At 46.2% G+C, this 17,054-nt stretch overlaps 1 protein-coding gene across 3 annotated transcripts in view; it reads left to right on the top strand.

Annotated features, from left to right (window-relative positions):
• LOC106605723 (multiple epidermal growth factor-like domains protein 8) overlaps window positions 1-17,054 on the top strand; it is a 31,678-nt gene that overhangs the window by 1,230 nt on the left and 13,394 nt on the right. For 2 of the 3 annotated variants that reach the window (XM_045718703.1, XM_045718704.1), the window contains exons 2-22: window positions 250-501; window positions 683-846; window positions 2,575-2,784; window positions 3,123-3,303; window positions 3,747-3,835; window positions 4,798-5,011; window positions 8,706-8,889; window positions 10,774-10,919; window positions 11,269-11,379; window positions 11,458-11,621; window positions 12,072-12,173; window positions 12,320-12,467; window positions 13,101-13,264; window positions 14,238-14,441; window positions 14,571-14,774; window positions 14,911-15,156; window positions 15,272-15,390; window positions 15,509-15,640; window positions 15,834-16,031; window positions 16,270-16,509; window positions 16,755-16,939. In XM_045718703.1, coding sequence (XP_045574659.1) covers window positions 327-501; window positions 683-846; window positions 2,575-2,784; window positions 3,123-3,303; window positions 3,747-3,835; window positions 4,798-5,011; window positions 8,706-8,889; window positions 10,774-10,919; window positions 11,269-11,379; window positions 11,458-11,621; window positions 12,072-12,173; window positions 12,320-12,467; window positions 13,101-13,264; window positions 14,238-14,441; window positions 14,571-14,774; window positions 14,911-15,156; window positions 15,272-15,390; window positions 15,509-15,640; window positions 15,834-16,031; window positions 16,270-16,509; window positions 16,755-16,939 — 3,580 coding nt within the window. In that variant the 5' untranslated portion in view covers window positions 250-326. The remainder of the gene's footprint in view (window positions 1-249; window positions 502-682; window positions 847-2,574; window positions 2,785-3,122; window positions 3,304-3,746; window positions 3,836-4,797; window positions 5,012-8,705; window positions 8,890-10,773; window positions 10,920-11,268; window positions 11,380-11,457; window positions 11,622-12,071; window positions 12,174-12,319; window positions 12,468-13,100; window positions 13,265-14,237; window positions 14,442-14,570; window positions 14,775-14,910; window positions 15,157-15,271; window positions 15,391-15,508; window positions 15,641-15,833; window positions 16,032-16,269; window positions 16,510-16,754; window positions 16,940-17,054) is intronic. The other variant, XM_045718705.1, reaches the window with a different exon arrangement.

The following is a 17,054-nucleotide window of genomic DNA, read 5'->3' as shown; positions in this document are numbered from 1 at the left end:
TGTATGTGACTGCAATATGTATTTGGCTGATGTTTGATTGCAAGTTATTGCCAAAAGGCTATCTTGCAGAGTTTCAGATTTTTGACTCTGTAAATTTGGGGCTGTAACCAGAAAGCAACACTGATGTGACATATAGGCAAAACTAGAGCATCTTTCATCCTATGTTGAAATGTAACCTCTTTGTAAAATATTTTTTGCATATGTAATCCATCTCACTGAAGTTGCATTGCTTGTTTGAACCGTTTCTAGGTTCCCGGCTTGTGAGCGAGGTAATCGGACAACCCCATCTTCTTCACCTCCTCCACCTATTCCAGGTGGGGGAGAGGATGGCCTCCTTCCTCCATGTCCCCCTGCTGGGGTTGCTGCTGGTGGCTGTGGCCCCTGGGTGTTGGGCAGGAGACTGTAAGGGCCACCGACAGGTGCTCAGGGGCCCCCCAGGGTACGTCACTGACGGGCCAGGGAACTACTCTGTAAACGGGAACTGCGAGTGGCTCATCAAAGGTGAGTGAGACAGTGGTGGGAAAACAGTACCGTGATGAGTGTGTGTTGATTGATTAGTTGATTGTCAGTTTGATGTGAATACATAGATCTCAAGATATGCCAAAGAAAATCCTGTCTAGGGCAAATTAAGTAAACTCTAAATTATATCCGACTGATGTTTCTTTCCTGTATTCTCTCCAAGCCCCCAGCAGCAATTACCGTATCGTCCTGAACTTCACCTTCATGGAGACAGAATGCACCTACGATTACCTGTTCGTCTACGATGGAGACTCCTACCAGAGCCCCCTACTGGCCAGTCTGAGTGGCACCACCCTGCCGCAGCCCATAGAAGCCAAGTCTGGCAAGGTAACCGCATCAGACTCAATAGCCTTGGTTTCTCAAATGATTGCCTCGCCAGGTTCACCAACTACTTCTCTGATAGAGTTCAGTGTGTCAAATCGGAGGGCCTGTTGTCCGGGCCTCTGGCAGTCTCTATGGGGGTGCCACAGGGTTCAATTCTTGGGCCAACTCTTTTCTCTGTATACATCAATGATGTCGCTCTTGCTACAGGTGAGTCTCTGATCCACCTCTACGCAGACGACACCATTCTGTATACTTCTGGCCCTTCTTTGGACACTGTGTTAACTACCCTCCAGACGAGCTTCAATGCCATACAACTCTCCTTCCGTGGCCTCCAACTGCTCTTAAATACAAGTAAAACTAAATGCATGCTCTTCAACCGATCACTGCCTGCACCTGCCCGCCTGCAGAGCATCACTACTCTGGACGGTTCTGACTTAGAATATGTGGACAACTACAAATACCTAGGTGTCTGGTTAGACTGTAAACTCTCCTTCCAGACTCACATCAAACATCTCCAATCAAAAGTTAAATCTAGAATTGGCTTCCTATTTCACAACAAAGCAACTTTCACTCATGCTGCAAAACATACCCTCGTAAAACTGACCATCCTACCGATCCTCGACTTCGGAGTTGTCATTTACAAAATAGCCTCCAATACCCTACTCAATAAATTGGATGTGCCATCTGTTTTGTCACCAAAGCCCCATATACTACCCACCACTGCGACCTGTACGCTCTCGTTGGCTGGCCCTCGCGTCATACTCGTCGCCAAACCCACTGGCTCCAGGTCATCTACAAGACTCTGCTTGGTAAAGTTCCCCCTTATCTCAGCTCGCTGGTCACCATAGCAGCACCCACCTGTAGCACGCGCTCCAGCAGGTATATCTCTCTGGTCACCCCCAAAGCCAATTCCTCCTTCGGCCGCCTCTCCTTCCAGTTCTCTGCTGCCAATGACTGGAACGAACTACAAAAATCTCTAAAATTGGAAACACTTATCTCCCGCACTAGCTTTAAGCACCAGCTGTTAGAGCAGCTCACAGATTACTGCACCTGTACATAGCCCATCTATAATTTAGCCCAAACAACTACCTCTTCCCCTACTGTATTTATTTATTTATTTTGCTCCTTTGCACCCCGTTATTTCTATTTCTACTTTGCACTTTCTTCCACTGCAAATCTACTATTTCCGGGTTTTACTTGCTATATTGTATTTACTTCGCCACTATGGCCTTTTTTGCCTTTACCTCCCTTATCTCAACTAATTTGCTCACTTTGTGTATAGACTTATTTTTCTACTATATTATTGACTGTATGTTTGTTTTACTCCATGTGTAACCCTGTTGTATGTGTCAAACTGCTTTGCTTTATCTTGGCCAGGTCGCAATTGTAAATTAGAACTTGTTCTCAACTTGCCTACCTGGTTAAATAAAGGTGAAATAAATAAATAAACTAAAAATGATCTATGGAAGGCGGAACTAGACATGTTCTGAGATGTCGGATATCAACCTCAGACTGCTGGGGATTTGGGTGGATAAACCTTTCATACCAGCATTAAATGGATGGATTTATTGACGGGTTTCCATGGCCTCAATTTGACTTCAGCACACAATTCAGAGTGACAGCTGGATGTTTCTGACTTGACGGGCTGGATGGATTACAATATCATGGAAAAAATCTAGTGAAGTTGTTCATTGCCCCCTTCACGTCCTTTCTGTCTTCTCTCCTCTCCAGATGCTGCTCCACCTCTTCAGCGATGCCAACTACAACCTCCTGGGCTTTAATGCCACCTACTCATTCTCTGTGTGCCCTGGGGCCTGCGGATGTCACGGGCGCTGTGACATGGCCTCGTCCCTGTGCCAGTGCCACCTGGGCTGGGGAGGAGCCGACTGCAGCACCCCTCTATGTCCCCAGGCCTGCATCCTGCACGGCACCTGTGACAAGGTAAGAAGAGGGAGACTTTATTATCCACATTGGAAACTGTGCAGTCTTTAGAAATGTTGGTTTATTACAGTGCAATAAAACAAATGTTGGGATGAGTTAGGTGAGGATGGAAAGTGGACAGCCAACTGAGATGCTGAAGACAGCTAGCTGAGGGAACCTATGTACAAGGCTACCAAAGGAGTTCATTATTAAGCAGCGTATACATTTGTGTTCAAACACAGAAGGGGAAACCAGCACAGCAGCAACATAAATAGGGGTTGAATGACCCTCCTTTCCTTTAGATATTGTTGATTGCTGATTTCTCTCAAACTTTCTCTCTCTCTCCTTCTTTCTCTTAGAGAGGAGAGCGTTGTCTATGCAGCTCAGACTTCCTGGGCCAGAGCTGTCAGCTGGGTCTCCGTGATGACAGTGGGGTGGGGCAGTGGTGGCAAGTGAGTGGGGGTGACCCCTACACGCCCCCCCGGACAGGCTCTGCTGGGGTCTACCTGTCCTCCACTGGAGCCATGTACCTGTTTGGAGGTGAGAGATGGAACACTGAACAACTGTTTGTTTATTTATTTTTTATATAGTGTTGGATCCCATTGTACATTAAAAAAAAAATGTTTTACATGCCAAGGTATACCAATACTGTATACTATTCTAATTCAGGTGTTGTTGGGTAGGATGTTAGGGTTGTTAGTTAGGAGGGTGTTGCAAGTATGGGTGTTAGGATTGATTTGTTTTCACTTTATGTGCTGATTCATTGTCTAACTGGACCCGGTATTGACCCAGTCAGGAGGATTGGTGGGCTTGGTTAACATTAACCCAGTTTAGATGAGGCGAGCACACGGCTTCACAGAAGACCTTGACCTTATTGCTGTTGGACAACTGGCTCTGCATAGTAATCATTGTGGGTTTCAATGTATGTCATGATGTAATTGGTTAACTACTTCTGTATGGTTGGTGCTGTTTTGATATTTCAGGGTTTGACTTGAACCGAGCTTTGGGGGACCTGGTTAAATACAACTTCAGCTTGAACCAATGGGAGAACAGATCTTATGGACACTCCCCAGTAAGTGCCCGTTTGCATGCCAGAAATGTAATCTTAATAAAAGATATCAAAGACTGTACTCTTTTAGTTATTCTTTCCTGTGTTTATGTTATGCTTTGATTATTTTATTCAAGATCCTAGCAAAAATCTGATTTTCATTAAACTACATGTCCAGCCCTTCTATTTAGCCTCACAAAGTGTTTTACCATTTTCTTTTCAAGACAACCAGGGCTACAAGTAGAACACAAAACAATTTCACATAAAAAGTTGCATTCGTGAGTTGTATTGACAAATGTTGATTTAAAAAATAAAAGGCTGCCAAAGCTGACCTGATAAAAGAGAATGTATATGAATGCTGTAAGTACAGAAATTGTTTGCTTATTGGGAAATTAATATCCAACTAGTCAGTGACAACTGTTGGAGTTTGACAGCAACTATGTTAGCTTATTACAGTATTATAGACACTATGTCCTGGGATTCACTATGATCTTCTATGTAGAAGAAACCCTTATGTTTTAACGACTCTTGTGTAGCTTGTGAGCGTCATAGAGCAAAGCATGTTGCATGTTCATGTGACTCAGCTTTTAATTGTTTGCAGCTTAAACCATTCGGACTCTACAGACGGTTTTGTATAAAAGACCCGGCCCCAGGCCCCTTCGGGTTACGCCTTGTCTCATAAACACCACTCTAGCTTAGGCCCTGTTAATCACACAGACTAAAAGGGGTTACTTCAAAACGCACCTGTTATGGGACTAAACCAATGCTCCTAAACATCTCTCTTTCCCTTCCTCTCCTGTTAACCCATTTCTACATCTCTCCTTATCTTACTGCCTCACTCTGACCCCTCCCTTTTCTCTTTCTTCTTGTTCCCACTTCCTCTCATGCTTCCCTTCCTCCTGCCCACCCTTTCCCAACTGCCATCTCGCTTCTCATCACCACCCTCTTTCTCTCGCCCTTCTTTCTTTCCCCCCTCCCTCTGTCAGGCGGCTCGTCACTCCCACACGGCAGTAGAGTGGATAGGGAACATGGTGATCTTCGGAGGAGAGCTCGCGAGCGGCACTTTAGCCAGCGACGTCTGGATGTACCGCCCAATCCAGGATGACTGGCAGCAGCTCGGCCAATCCCATTCGCCCGGGGCACCGAGAGTGGCCAACCATGCAGCAGCTGTAGTGGACAACTATCTCTACATATTTGGCGGTAAATAACTTATTGAAATACAATGTTGTCACCTAACTTCTTGCAGAATATGTTTCTAAACACCTATCCTATAATGTGGATGCTACCATGATTGAGGATAATCCTGAATGAGTCGTGAATAATGATGAGTGAGAAAGTTAAAGGCATAAATGCTAACCTCCCCTGTTATTGTAATGGTAAGATGTTAGCATGTCTTGGGGGTATGATATTTGTGCGTCTAACTTTCTCACTCTTACGCTGTACTGTTGGATTTCAGATTCCAAAAACCAAGTCCTGCAGGCTCTAATTTAGTCTTCTCTTGATTATTGTCCAGTCATGTGGTCAAGTGCTGCAAAGAAAGACCTAGTTAAGCTGCAGCTGGCCCAGAACAGAGTGCCACGTCTTGCTCTTCATTGTAATCAGAGGGATAATATACAGTGCATTTGGAAAGTATTTTTCCACATTTTGTTACATTACAGCCCTGGTCTAAAATGTATTAAATAAAAACAATCCTTGTCAATCTACACACAATACCCCATAATGATTTGTAAAGGCACACACCTGTCTATATAAGGACCCACAGAGCAAAAACCAAGCCATGAGGTTGAAGGAATTGTCGGTAGAGCTCCGGGACAGGATTGTGTCAAGGCACAGATCTGGGGAAGGGTACCAAAAAATGTCTGCAGCATTGAAGGTCCCCAAGAACACAGTGGCCTCCATTCTGAAATTGAAGTTTGGAACCACCAAGACCAAACTGAACAATTGGGGGAGAAGGGCCTTGGTCAGGGAGGTGACCAAGAACCCGATGGTCACTCTGACAGAGCTCCAGAGTTCCTCTGTGGAGATGGGAGAACCTTCCAGAAGGACAACCATCTCTGCAGCACTCCACCAATCAGGCCTTTATGATAGAGTGGCCAGATGGAAGCCACTCCTCAGTAAAAGGCACATGACAGCCCGCTTGGAGTTTGCCGAAAGGCACCTAAAGGACTCTTAGACCATGATAAATAAGATTCTCTGGTCTGATGAAACTAAGATTGAACTCTTTGGCCTGAATGCCAAGTGTCCCATCTGGAGGAAACCTGGCACCATCCCAACAGTGAAGCATGGTGGTGGCAGCATCATGCTGTGGGGATGTTTTTCAGAGGAAGGGACTGGGAGACTAGTCAGAATCGAGGGAAAGATTAACAGAGCAAAGTACAAAGAGATCCTTGATGAAAACCTGCTCCAGAGCACTCAGGATGTCAGACTGTGGAAGAGGTTCACCTTCTAGCAGGACATCAACCCTAAGCACACAGCCAAGACAACGCAGAAGTGGCTTCAGAGTGTCCTTGAGTGGCCCAGCCAGAGCCCAGACTTGAACCTGATCGAACATCTCTGGATAGACCTGAAAATGGCTCCCCATCCTACCTGACAGAGCTTGAGAGGATCTGCAGAGAAGAATGGGAGAAACTCTCCTAATACAGGTGTGGCAAGCTTGTAGCGTCATACTCAAGAAGACTCAAGGCTGTAATCGCTGCCAAAGGTGCGTCAAAGTACTGAGGAAAGGGTCTGAATACTTAGACTACCGTTCAAAAGTTTGGGGTCACTTAGAAATGTCCTTGTTTTTAGGGTGTCTAGTTTGAGAAACAGACACCTCACAAGTCGTCAACTGGTAGCTTCATTAAATAGTACCCACAAAGCACCAGTCTCAAAGTCAACAGTGAAGTGGCAACTCCGGGATGCTGGTCTTCTAGACAGAGTTCCCCTGTCCAGTGTCTGTGTTCTTTTGCCCATCTTAATGTTTTATTTTTACTGGCCAGTCTGAAATATGGCTTTTACTTTGCAACTTTGCCTAGAAAGCCAGCACCCCAGAGTCACCTCTTCACTGTTGACTTTGATACTGGTGTTTTGCAGGTTCTATTTAATGAAGCTGCCAGTTCAGAGCAAAAACCAAGCCATGAGGTCGAAGGAATTGTCGGTAGAGCTCCGGGACAGGATTGTATCAAGGCACAGATCTGGGGAAGGGTACCAAAAAATGTCTGCAGCATTGAAGGTCCCCAAGAACACAGTGGCCTCCATCATTCTGAAATGGAAGAAGTTTGGAACCACCAAGACCAAACTGAACAATTGGGGGAGAAGGGCCTTGGTCAGGTAGGTGACCAAGTACCCGATGGTCACTCTGACAGAGCTCCAGAGTTCCCTTCTTTCCCTTCCTCTCCTGTTAACTCATTTCTACATCTCTCCTTATCTTACTGCCTCACTCTGAGCCCTCCCTTTTCTCTTTCTTCTTGTTCCCACTTCCTCTCATTTGAGGCGTCTGTTTCTCAAACTAGACATTCTAATGTACTTGTCCTCTTGTTCAGTTGTGCACCGGGGCCTCCCACTCCTCTTTCTATTCTGGTTAGAGACAGTTTGCGCTGTTCTGTGAAGGGAGTAGTACACAGCGTTGTACGAGATCTTCAGTTTCTTGGCATTTTCTCACATGGAATAGCCTTCAATTCTCAGAGCAAGAATAGACTGACAAGTTTCAGAAGAAAGTTCCTTGTTTATGCCAATTTTGAGCCTGTAATCGAACCCACAAATGCTGATGCTCCAGATATGCAACTAGTCTAAAGAAGGCCAGTTTTTCTGCTTCTTTAATCAGAACAGCAGTTTTCAACTGTGCTAACATACTTGCAAACGGGTTTTCTAATGATCAATTAGCCTTTTAAAATGATAAACTTGGATTAGCTAACACAACGTGCCATTAGAAAACAGGAGTGATGGTTTCCTCTGTACGCTTATGTAGATATTCCATAAAAATCTGCCGTTTCCAGCTACAATAGTCATTTACAACATTAACAATGTCTACACTGTATTTCTGATCAATTTGATGTTATTTTAATGGACACTAAATGTGCTTTTCTTTCAAAAACAAGGACATTTCTAAGTGACCCCAAACTTTTGAACTGTGGTGTATGTAAATGTGATGTTTTCGTTTTTAATACATTTGCGAACATTTCTAAAAACCTGTTTTTGCTTTGTCATTATGGGGTGTTGTGTGTAGATTAATGAGGAGGAAAAAACTATTTCATCTGTTGTAGAATAAGGCTGTAACGTAACAAAATGTAGAAAAGGTCAAGGGTTCTGAATACTTTCCGAATGCACTGTATGTCTTGTTTTGTATGGACGCCCGGAAGAGTAGATGCTGCTTTTGCAACAGCTAATGGGGATCCTAATATAATACCACATTATTTGCGATTCATTCAGGACTTTGAGTAGTCATGGTAGCATTCACTTTCATGTAGAAGATTTTTTAGAAACATATTATTTACAATAAAAGTGACTCCAAAATGACACTACATTATTTACCATTCATTTCTATTGGGCACACAACCAAAACAAACTGCAAATGCATCCAACAAGCTTGTTGAGTCACAAGCTTGATGTAATTATTGTGTACTAGGAATATGGGACCAGATGCTAAACTTTTGACACATATACGGGAATTATGTACAAAAAGTTCTGTTCTTTCTAAACAGTTCACCCAGTATGAATGAAAATACCCTCAAATTAAAGCTGACAGTCTGTACTTTAACCTCACAGTCCATTATATCATTTGGAATCCAAAGTGCTGGAGTACAGCGTCAAAACAATACTTTCACTGTCTCAATACTTCACTCTATCTATTCTAAGATTGCGCCTGTCTGTTGTGAATAAGTACTCTTGTAATCTTTCTCTCCTCTCCCCTCTGCAGGTCGTACGGAAGAGGATATGTTCTCATCATCTCTGTATCGGTTTGCTCTGCGGGGGTCTGGGGTGTGGGAAGCGGTGCAGCCCACCGGGGGGAAGCCCCCCGCCACAGCAGGCCACTCCATGGTGTTCCACCTCCCGTCCCGGGCCCTGCTGGTTTACGGGGGCCACAGGCCTACCACCGCCAGGTATGGTTGGATGGGATTGTGGGACTGTCTTGCATGGTGATGTGTTTTATTATCAAAGTTAACCTCTCTGGTATCAGTGGGACGGTAGCGTACCACCTCGACAACAGCCAGTGAAATTGCAGTGCGCTAAATTCAAAACAACAGAAATCCCATAATTAAAATTCCTCAAACATACAAGTATTATACACCATTTTAAAGATAAACTTCTTGTTAATCCAACCACTGTGTCCGATTTCAAAAAGGCTTTACAGCGAAAGCACACCATGCGATTATGTTAGGTCAGCGCCGAGTCACAGAAAACCATACAGCCATTTTCCAGCCAAGGAGAGGGCTCACAAAAGTCAGAACTAGCGATTAAATGAATCACTAACCTTTGATGATCTTCATCAGATGGCACTCACAGGACTTCATGTTACACAATAAATGTTTGTTTTCTTTGATAATGTCCCTCTTTATGTCCAAAAACCACAGTTGAAATTGGCGCGTTATGTTCAGTAATCATTGTCTCAAACAAACATCCAGTGAAATTTCAGAGAGCCACATCAAATTACAAAAATACTCATCATAAACATTGATGAAAGATACAAGTGTTATACATAGTATTAAAGATAAACGTCTTGTTAATCCAGCCGCTGTGTCAGATTTCAAAAAGGCTTTACGGCGAAAGCACACCATGCGATTATGTTAGGTTAGCGCCTAGCCACAGAAAAACATACAGCCATTTTCCAACCAAGGAGAGGTGTCACAAAAGTCAGAAATAGCGTTAAAATTAATCACTTACTCCCAGGACTCCATGTTACACAATAAATGTTTGTTTTGTTCGATAATGTCCCTCTTTATGTCCAAACACCTTTTTGTTTGTGCGTTTAGTTCAGTAATCCAAAGGCACAAAGCGCGCTCTCAACATCCAGACGAAAAGTCAAAAAAGTACAATAAAAGTTCGTAGAAACATGTCAAACGATGTTTCAAATCAATCCTCAGGTTATTTTTGTCATAAATAATCAATAATATTTCAACCGGACAAAAGCTTCGTCAATAGAAAAGGAGAAACAAGAAAGGCGCGCTCCCGATCACGCGCTGGCTTCATGTCTGTAAATTTCCACTGTCCTCTCATTGAAAGTGCTGTATCTCCCTCATTTTTCAGAGTAAAAGCCTGAAACAATGCCTAAAGACTGGCCACATGTAGAAGAAGCCATAGAGATCGTGAACTGGGTCCTAAGTCTTTGTATGGTGGATAAGCTTTCAATGGAAAAACAGCCTTTCAAAATAATAGTACTTCCTGGATGGATTTCCCTCAGGTTTTCGCCTGCCATATCAGTTCTGTTATACTCACAGACATTATTTTAACAGTTTTGGAAACTTTCGAGTGTTTTCTATCCAAATCTACCACTTAAATGCATATCCTAGCTTCTGGGCCTGAGTAGCAGGCAGTTTAAATTGGGAAGGCTTTTCATCCAAAATTCCGAATGCTGCCCCCTACCCTAGTGAAGTTAAAGTACACACTGAGAGTACACATTGTGTCGTGTGTTTGGTGCTATTTGGTAATGCAAGGGGCGGCAGGTAGCCTAGTGGTTAGAGTGTTGGACTAGTAACCGAAAGGTTGCAAGATCGAATCCCCAAGCTGACAAGGTAAAAATCTGTCATTCTGCCCCTGAACAAGGCAGTTAACCCACTGTTCCTAGGCCGTCATTGAAAATAAGAATTTGTTCTTATCTGACTTGCCTAGTTAAATAAAGGTAAAAAAAGAACAGGTTCTCGCTAGGTTCTTGGCTTCCATGTGATTCCCAGTACTGTTTATTATCTGTGTCTCAGCAGGTGTTAATTTTGGAGTGTTTCTGTTGTCTCAAATCATCTGCATCCTTCCTGCCTCCCTCTCCCCCTCAGGTTCAGTGTACGTGTGAACTCCACAGATGTATTCCACGTGGACCGGAGGTTCTGGACCTCGTTCCGTTCCCGTTTCCCAGCCACAGGCCCCAGGGAGAGAGCCTTCCACTCAGCCACCATCATCGGCAACTACATGGTGGTCTATGGTGAGGGGATGTGTGGCGGCGATGGTCATCACAGAGAATATAAGATATGGATGGACACCTCTTGAATGGATTCATACAATTGTTTGCTGTCCAGCCCCTTTTACCGTCTAATATCGCTCTTATTCTCCCTATTCCCTCTCTTTCTCCTCCCTCCCTCTCTCTCTCTCTCTCTCTCTCTCTCTCTCTCTCTCTCTCTCTCTCTCTCTCTCTCTCTCTCTCTCTCTCTCTCTCTCTCTCTCTCTCTCTCTCTCTCTCTCTCTCTCTCTCTCTCTCTCTCTCTCTCTCTCTCTCTCTCTCTCTCTCTCTCTCTCTCTCTCTCTCTCTCTCTCTCTCTCTCTCTCTCTCTCAGGGGGGAATGTGCACATCCACTACCAGGAGGAGAAGTGTTATGATGAGGAAATCTTCTTCTACCACCTGGGGTGTCATCAGTGGGTGTCTGCTGGGGAGAGCCTCCAACACAGTGAGTCCCTACACACACACATTCTCACTCACTCATATTCATGTTGCTTTATGTTGCATCATCTCTCTTTCCCTTCAGGAGGAGAGGCTGTGAGAGGGCGGTACTCCCATGTAGCTGCTGTGATGGAGGGCAGGGTGCTGCTGGTTGCCGGGGGTTACAGTGGTATTGCCCGTGGAGACCTGGTGGCATACAAAGTTCCGCTGTTCGTGAGCAGCGACCCAGGAGACCGGGTGAGTCAAGAAGTAAGGAGGGGGGGGATGGAGACTTTATTAAGGAGTATTATTGCATGGTGGACAGGGGCATATTGAAAGGGGGAGAGGTGGATGGTTGAAACTGCAATGCTCTCATCTCCTGAAGCATAATGTTTTTCAGTGATAATGTTTTTGGGGGGTTGAAAGCAGGACTTGTAAACACTGTATTTCTTGTGCACAATTGTTGGGTAGTTCACAGTATAGTGTGGTACAGGGCTCTCAACCCCGTTCCTGGAGAGCTACCCTCCTCTAGGTTTTCACTCCAACCCCAGTTGTAACTAACCTGATTCATCTTATCAACCAGTTCATTATTAGTATCAGGTGCCCTAGATTGGGGTTGGAGCGAAAACCTACAGGACGGTAGCTCTTCAGGAACAAGGTTGGAGAGCCCTGCTGTGGTGTGTGTGTAATTGTTTGACTATGTGTTTCTGTGTGTGTCAGGACGCTGTGTGTGCCGAGGCACCAGACGAGAGCGTGTGTCTGAAGAACCCAGAATGCAGCTGGTGTGAGGGCCGCTGTCGGGAGTACCAACCCACCAACCCGGTAACACACCTATCCAACATCCTGCTTTTCCATCCCTTTTTCTCTATCTTCAACCCAAACCTCATCCATCTGTCCTCCCCATCCACCTTCTCCTAACAACCTAACTTGACCATGGATAAAAACAATGTTTAACTGTCTCTCTCCAGTGTGGCAGCACAGGGTGCCTGGGCCTGGCCCGCTTCCTGTCTGACTGCCAGTCCTGCCTGGTGTTCAGTGGGGCTCCAGGTTCCCTGCCCCGCGCCCCCGGTGACTTCGGCTGGTGTGTCCAGAACGAGTCCTGCCTACCGGTGTCAGGTGAGATGCACAGAGGGAGGAGGGGAAATACAAATATCAATAGCTAAAATGCATAGGAGAAAAAAGACATGAGGGACCACATGAGAAACAGCAATGCTGTATTAGGGCTCCCCCTATCTGAGATACCTAATGCAGCCCTCATCCTCCACATAAAACACCCATTCTGCCAGTCACATTCTGTTAAAGGTCCCCAAAGCACACACATCCCTGGGTCGCTCCTCTTTTCAGTTCACTGCAATTTATCTCCATCTCTTCATTCAAAGAATCAATCATGGATGTTCTTACTTACAGTTGTGGCTGCTTCGCGTGATTTATTGCTCTCTCTACCTTCATGCCCATTGTGCTGTTGTCTGTGCCCAATAATGTTTGTACCATGTTTTGTGCTGCTACCATGTTGTGCCATGCTCTCTTTATGTAATGTTGTGGTGTCTCTCTTGTAGTCATGTGTGTTTCGTCCTATATATATTTTTTTTATTATCCCCGTCCCCGCAGGAGGCCTTTTGCCTTCTGGTAGGGTAGGCCGTCATTGTAAATAAGAATTTATTCTGACTTGCCTAGTTAAAAATAAAATGTATTGTAAGATTGAGGTCTGTGTGTTGTTTAATGAGCTCTCCCTCCCTCTCGGTATTGCAGATCAAAGTGCTTGCCGTGTGGACCAGATCTCAGGGGCGTACGGCTGGTGGGGGGAGCGCACCCGTTTCCTCACCTCCCTCCTTTCCTGTCGCACTGAGAACTATGTCCCGGGACTGCACCTGCTCACCTTCCAGCACCCCCGCAATGATTCCCAGCCTGACAAGGTACAGAGGCCCCGCCTAGTAGGGTTGTCACGATACCAACATCGCGATACTACGATAACTGATTTTCCATGGCAAGAACTCTTTGGTCCTTTAAAAAACCTACTGTATGTATATTGTGTGTTTTATAGCTTGGAAAAGAACGGGATTCAGAACATTTAGTCTGCTTCATGTTTTGTTTCCTTGCCACGATATCTCTGAGTATCACGATACCGGTATCGTGAAAACCCTACCGCCAAGTATTGTGGTCCTGTGTGGCTTGTGGGTTCGATTCCCTCACAAACACAACCAGTCATGATGTTTTCATCTGATGGTCAAATAAATCACTTCAAAAAATCACTTCCTTTACTAGGCTACCCAGGCATATGCATCCACTCTCAACATATTTCCAGCCTCCAAATAGTGGTGAATGGAAAGCGACATCTTTTACACAAAACACCAAAAAGTGTAAGGATTTGTGTGTCCACTGCTGTCCTCGCGTCCCGGTGTCGGCCATTCAACTCTGCCTTGGCAAAATGTCAGTGTTCTCGTTGAACCACATCACATTTTGTGTAGGCTAATACCACCCATTTATATTCTAAGTTCATTTGGAAATGTTTCATGCCTTTGACATGCGGTAATGATAACTGTAGGCTACTACACCATTATTTTTCTTGACATTTTGTTTTAATTATTATGATAGGCCTGTGTTTTACTGGTACGGCGTTACCCCCACTTTCTTTTGCCGGGACACCGTACCACCTTACTTTCATGACTGGTGTTACCTCTACGTCTAGCTATACTTCGTCTCTAAAGCCCCTCTAAGTACTTTCCCTCCTCTCACCCTGCTTAAGATACTGTGGGCTTCCCAAACTCTTATCTGACTGAATGTAGTGCTGCTGACTTCTGACATGTTGTACCTTGCTGTGAGGCATGCCACTCTTAATGTCAGTTGTAACACCTCCATCCAATCCCCCTTCAACCTCCACCCCTTCAGGTGTCCATCCTGCGCAGCACCTCCATCATCCTCAGCCCCACCACAGAGATGGACGTCACCCTGCAGTTCCGAGGCTTCATCCACCCCCTGTGGGGCGCCCCTCCACCTGCCCCCCCTCCCACCGAGACAGTCTCAATGTGGGCCCGGATACAGAGGCTACACTTTGAGGCCCGCATGGCCGCTGGATCCAACTCCCTGAAACTGGTGAGAGGGAAAGAGCGAGGGAGCGGGAGATGGGCGCTTAGATTACACCTTTTTTGAGAGATACGAATAGAGCCAGACAGTAATTTGTTTTTACTGAACTCTCTCCCTCCCTCTTCCTCCTCCCCTCAGAAGGAGGTGGTAGGTCGCTGGGCAGCTCACCAGGAGAAGGAGACGAAGCTGCTGTCCCGTCCTGACATGGGTCGTCTGTTTCCCAACCTGACCCGAGGGAACCGCTACCTGGTCCAGGCCGAGGGATACCTCAACAACTCAGGCTCTGGACAGACTAGTGAGATGGCCCTGACCTGGAACAGAACCGCCCTGCCCGGTGGAAGTGTGAGTACCAGCTGACAATTACACATTTTATAAACAAAAGGTTTACACTGTAATACTAAGGTGCAATACCCTTAACATCAATATTGAAGACGTTTGTTTCTCCCACTCTCTCTCTATCCCTCCTATCTCTCTGTAGGAGATTTCCTTCCTGTTCTTGGAGCCGTACCGTTCTGGCTCTTGCTCGGGGTACCAGTCTTGCTTGGCGTGTCTGTCAGACCAGTCCTGTGGCTGGTGCCCGTCTCTGGGCCGCTGTCTGTTCCGTGCACTGCCTGACCTGGAGCCCTGCCCAGAGGACCAGGGAGGAGGGGAGCGCCACCTGCTGCTGGCCCCGCCACAATGCACCCTCTGTGAGGAGTACAGGGACTGCTCCGCCTGCACTCAGGTATTTAACATACAGAACACCTCACTGCCATTAGCTTCATAAAACATTTTATATTTTTTATACTCCCGTTATAGATCTTGTAGACCTTTTGACTTTTATGATCTTTGGCCGACAGGACCCCTACTGTGAGTGGCAGATCAACTCCAGCAAGAAGGGTGATTACCAATGCAGCCGACGGGGAAGACTGGATGGATCCATTCGCGACCCAGGGGGGTGCCCTAAAGTCTGCAACCAGTGAGTACCCACCGTCAGGCTCATCGTAATATCATTTCTTGGAGCAATTACTCCTCCAGTATGCAACTCTCTCACTCTCTCTCTCTCTCTCCTCCCCCTTCCCTCCCCTCTGTAACAGGAGGAGGACTTGTGGGGAGTGTCTGTCTAACTCCAGTCAGTGTGCGTGGTGTGAGTCGGCCCAGGCCTGCTTCTACTTCGCTGCCTACCTCACCAAGTATCCCTACGGAGAGTGCAGGGACTGGTATGACAGGTAAACCATTACAACCAATGAGCTGAACTCCTGTAGTCAACAATGGAACAGTTTAAAATTGAAGTTTAATCTTATTTCTCTTTCCTATTTGGAATCTATTATGTACCAACAATGTGCAATAACCTTTTCTGTCTCCCTCCTTCCCCCAATCCTCTCTCCATCCCTTCCTCCATCCCTCTCTTCCCCACTCCAGTGTTCACTCAGTGCCCCAGTGTAAGCAGTGCTCAGCTCTGGTCACCTGTACAGACTGTCTCCAGACGTTTCAGTGCGGCTGGTGTGGAGACTACAACAACCCCACCATCGGCAGGTGTCTACGAGGAGACTGGGGAGGGATGGACGACCCCTCTGTGTATAACTGCAGTGTGGCTGTGGATGAAGTACGGGCTACCAGGTATGATGACCAGCAAACAACCACACTTCAAAATGCTTACTTACTCAGGTTTGACTTCAACTGAGGACAAGCCCACAAAACGGGCTGTGGTGATGTAAAAAATAATTCTCTGAGCAGGTCCAGTGTAACTAATGCCTGCCTACACTGGATCTGCCTGTGAAGTTACCATGTCAATACCAGACCACCTCTCTGCATTAGGAGGTAATACTGAACCTTGTTATTCCTCCTCCCCCTCTAGTCCTGAGCCCCAGACCTTGGCCCCCCCGCGGCCCATGGAGATGGAGATGGAGCTGGAGCACCTGGAGGAGGGAGAGAGGGACCCAGTCTGGTCCTACCCCACCTGTCCCGATGTGGAGGAGTGCAGGCTGGGCCTCCACAGCTGCCACCCCTTCGCCACCTGCGTCAACACCCCCACCTCCTTTGAGTGCCACTGTGAGAGGGGCTACACCGGGGACGGCACCCTGCACTGCAACCAGACGTGAGCCCTCTCTCTCTCTCTCTCTCTCTCTCTCTCTCTCTCTCTCTCCATTTCACTCTGTCGCTCTTTCTTTTTCTCTCTCCCTCTCATCCTCCCTATCATGACAAGCCCTTTTTCTCTCCACTAGCTTTTATAATATCTAATTCTCTGGATAACTCCATTATCCTAAAGCTGACCCCTCTCTCTCTCTCTCTCTCTCTCTCTCTCTCTCTCTCTCTCTCTCTCTCTCTCTCTCTCTGCTCCAGTTGTTATAATGAGTGTCGTGAGGGCCAGTGCAGCGGCAGCCCGCGGTTCGAGTGTGAGTGTTCCCTGGGCTGGACATCTGACCCAGCCACCCTGGTGCTGAGCGGGGTGGAGTGTGATGTGGACTGTGGCTGTAACTTCCACAGCACCTGTATCACTGCCCCAGGCATCTGTGACCACTGCCAGGGTGAGACAGACATAAATATCAACCCAATTCATCCTTCCAAAAAGGAACAATTACAGCAACACCCCAAGATGACCAGAAAAACAACATATTTTATTAATTTCACAAGTCATAATGT

The sequence above is a fragment of the Salmo salar genome, chromosome ssa05 (genome assembly GCF_905237065.1).
Source record: "Salmo salar chromosome ssa05, Ssal_v3.1, whole genome shotgun sequence".
Classification (NCBI taxonomy): domain Eukaryota; kingdom Metazoa; phylum Chordata; class Actinopteri; order Salmoniformes; family Salmonidae; genus Salmo; species Salmo salar.
Note: the sequence above shows the minus strand (reverse complement) of the source record. Positions and strands in the feature narration are given on the sequence as shown.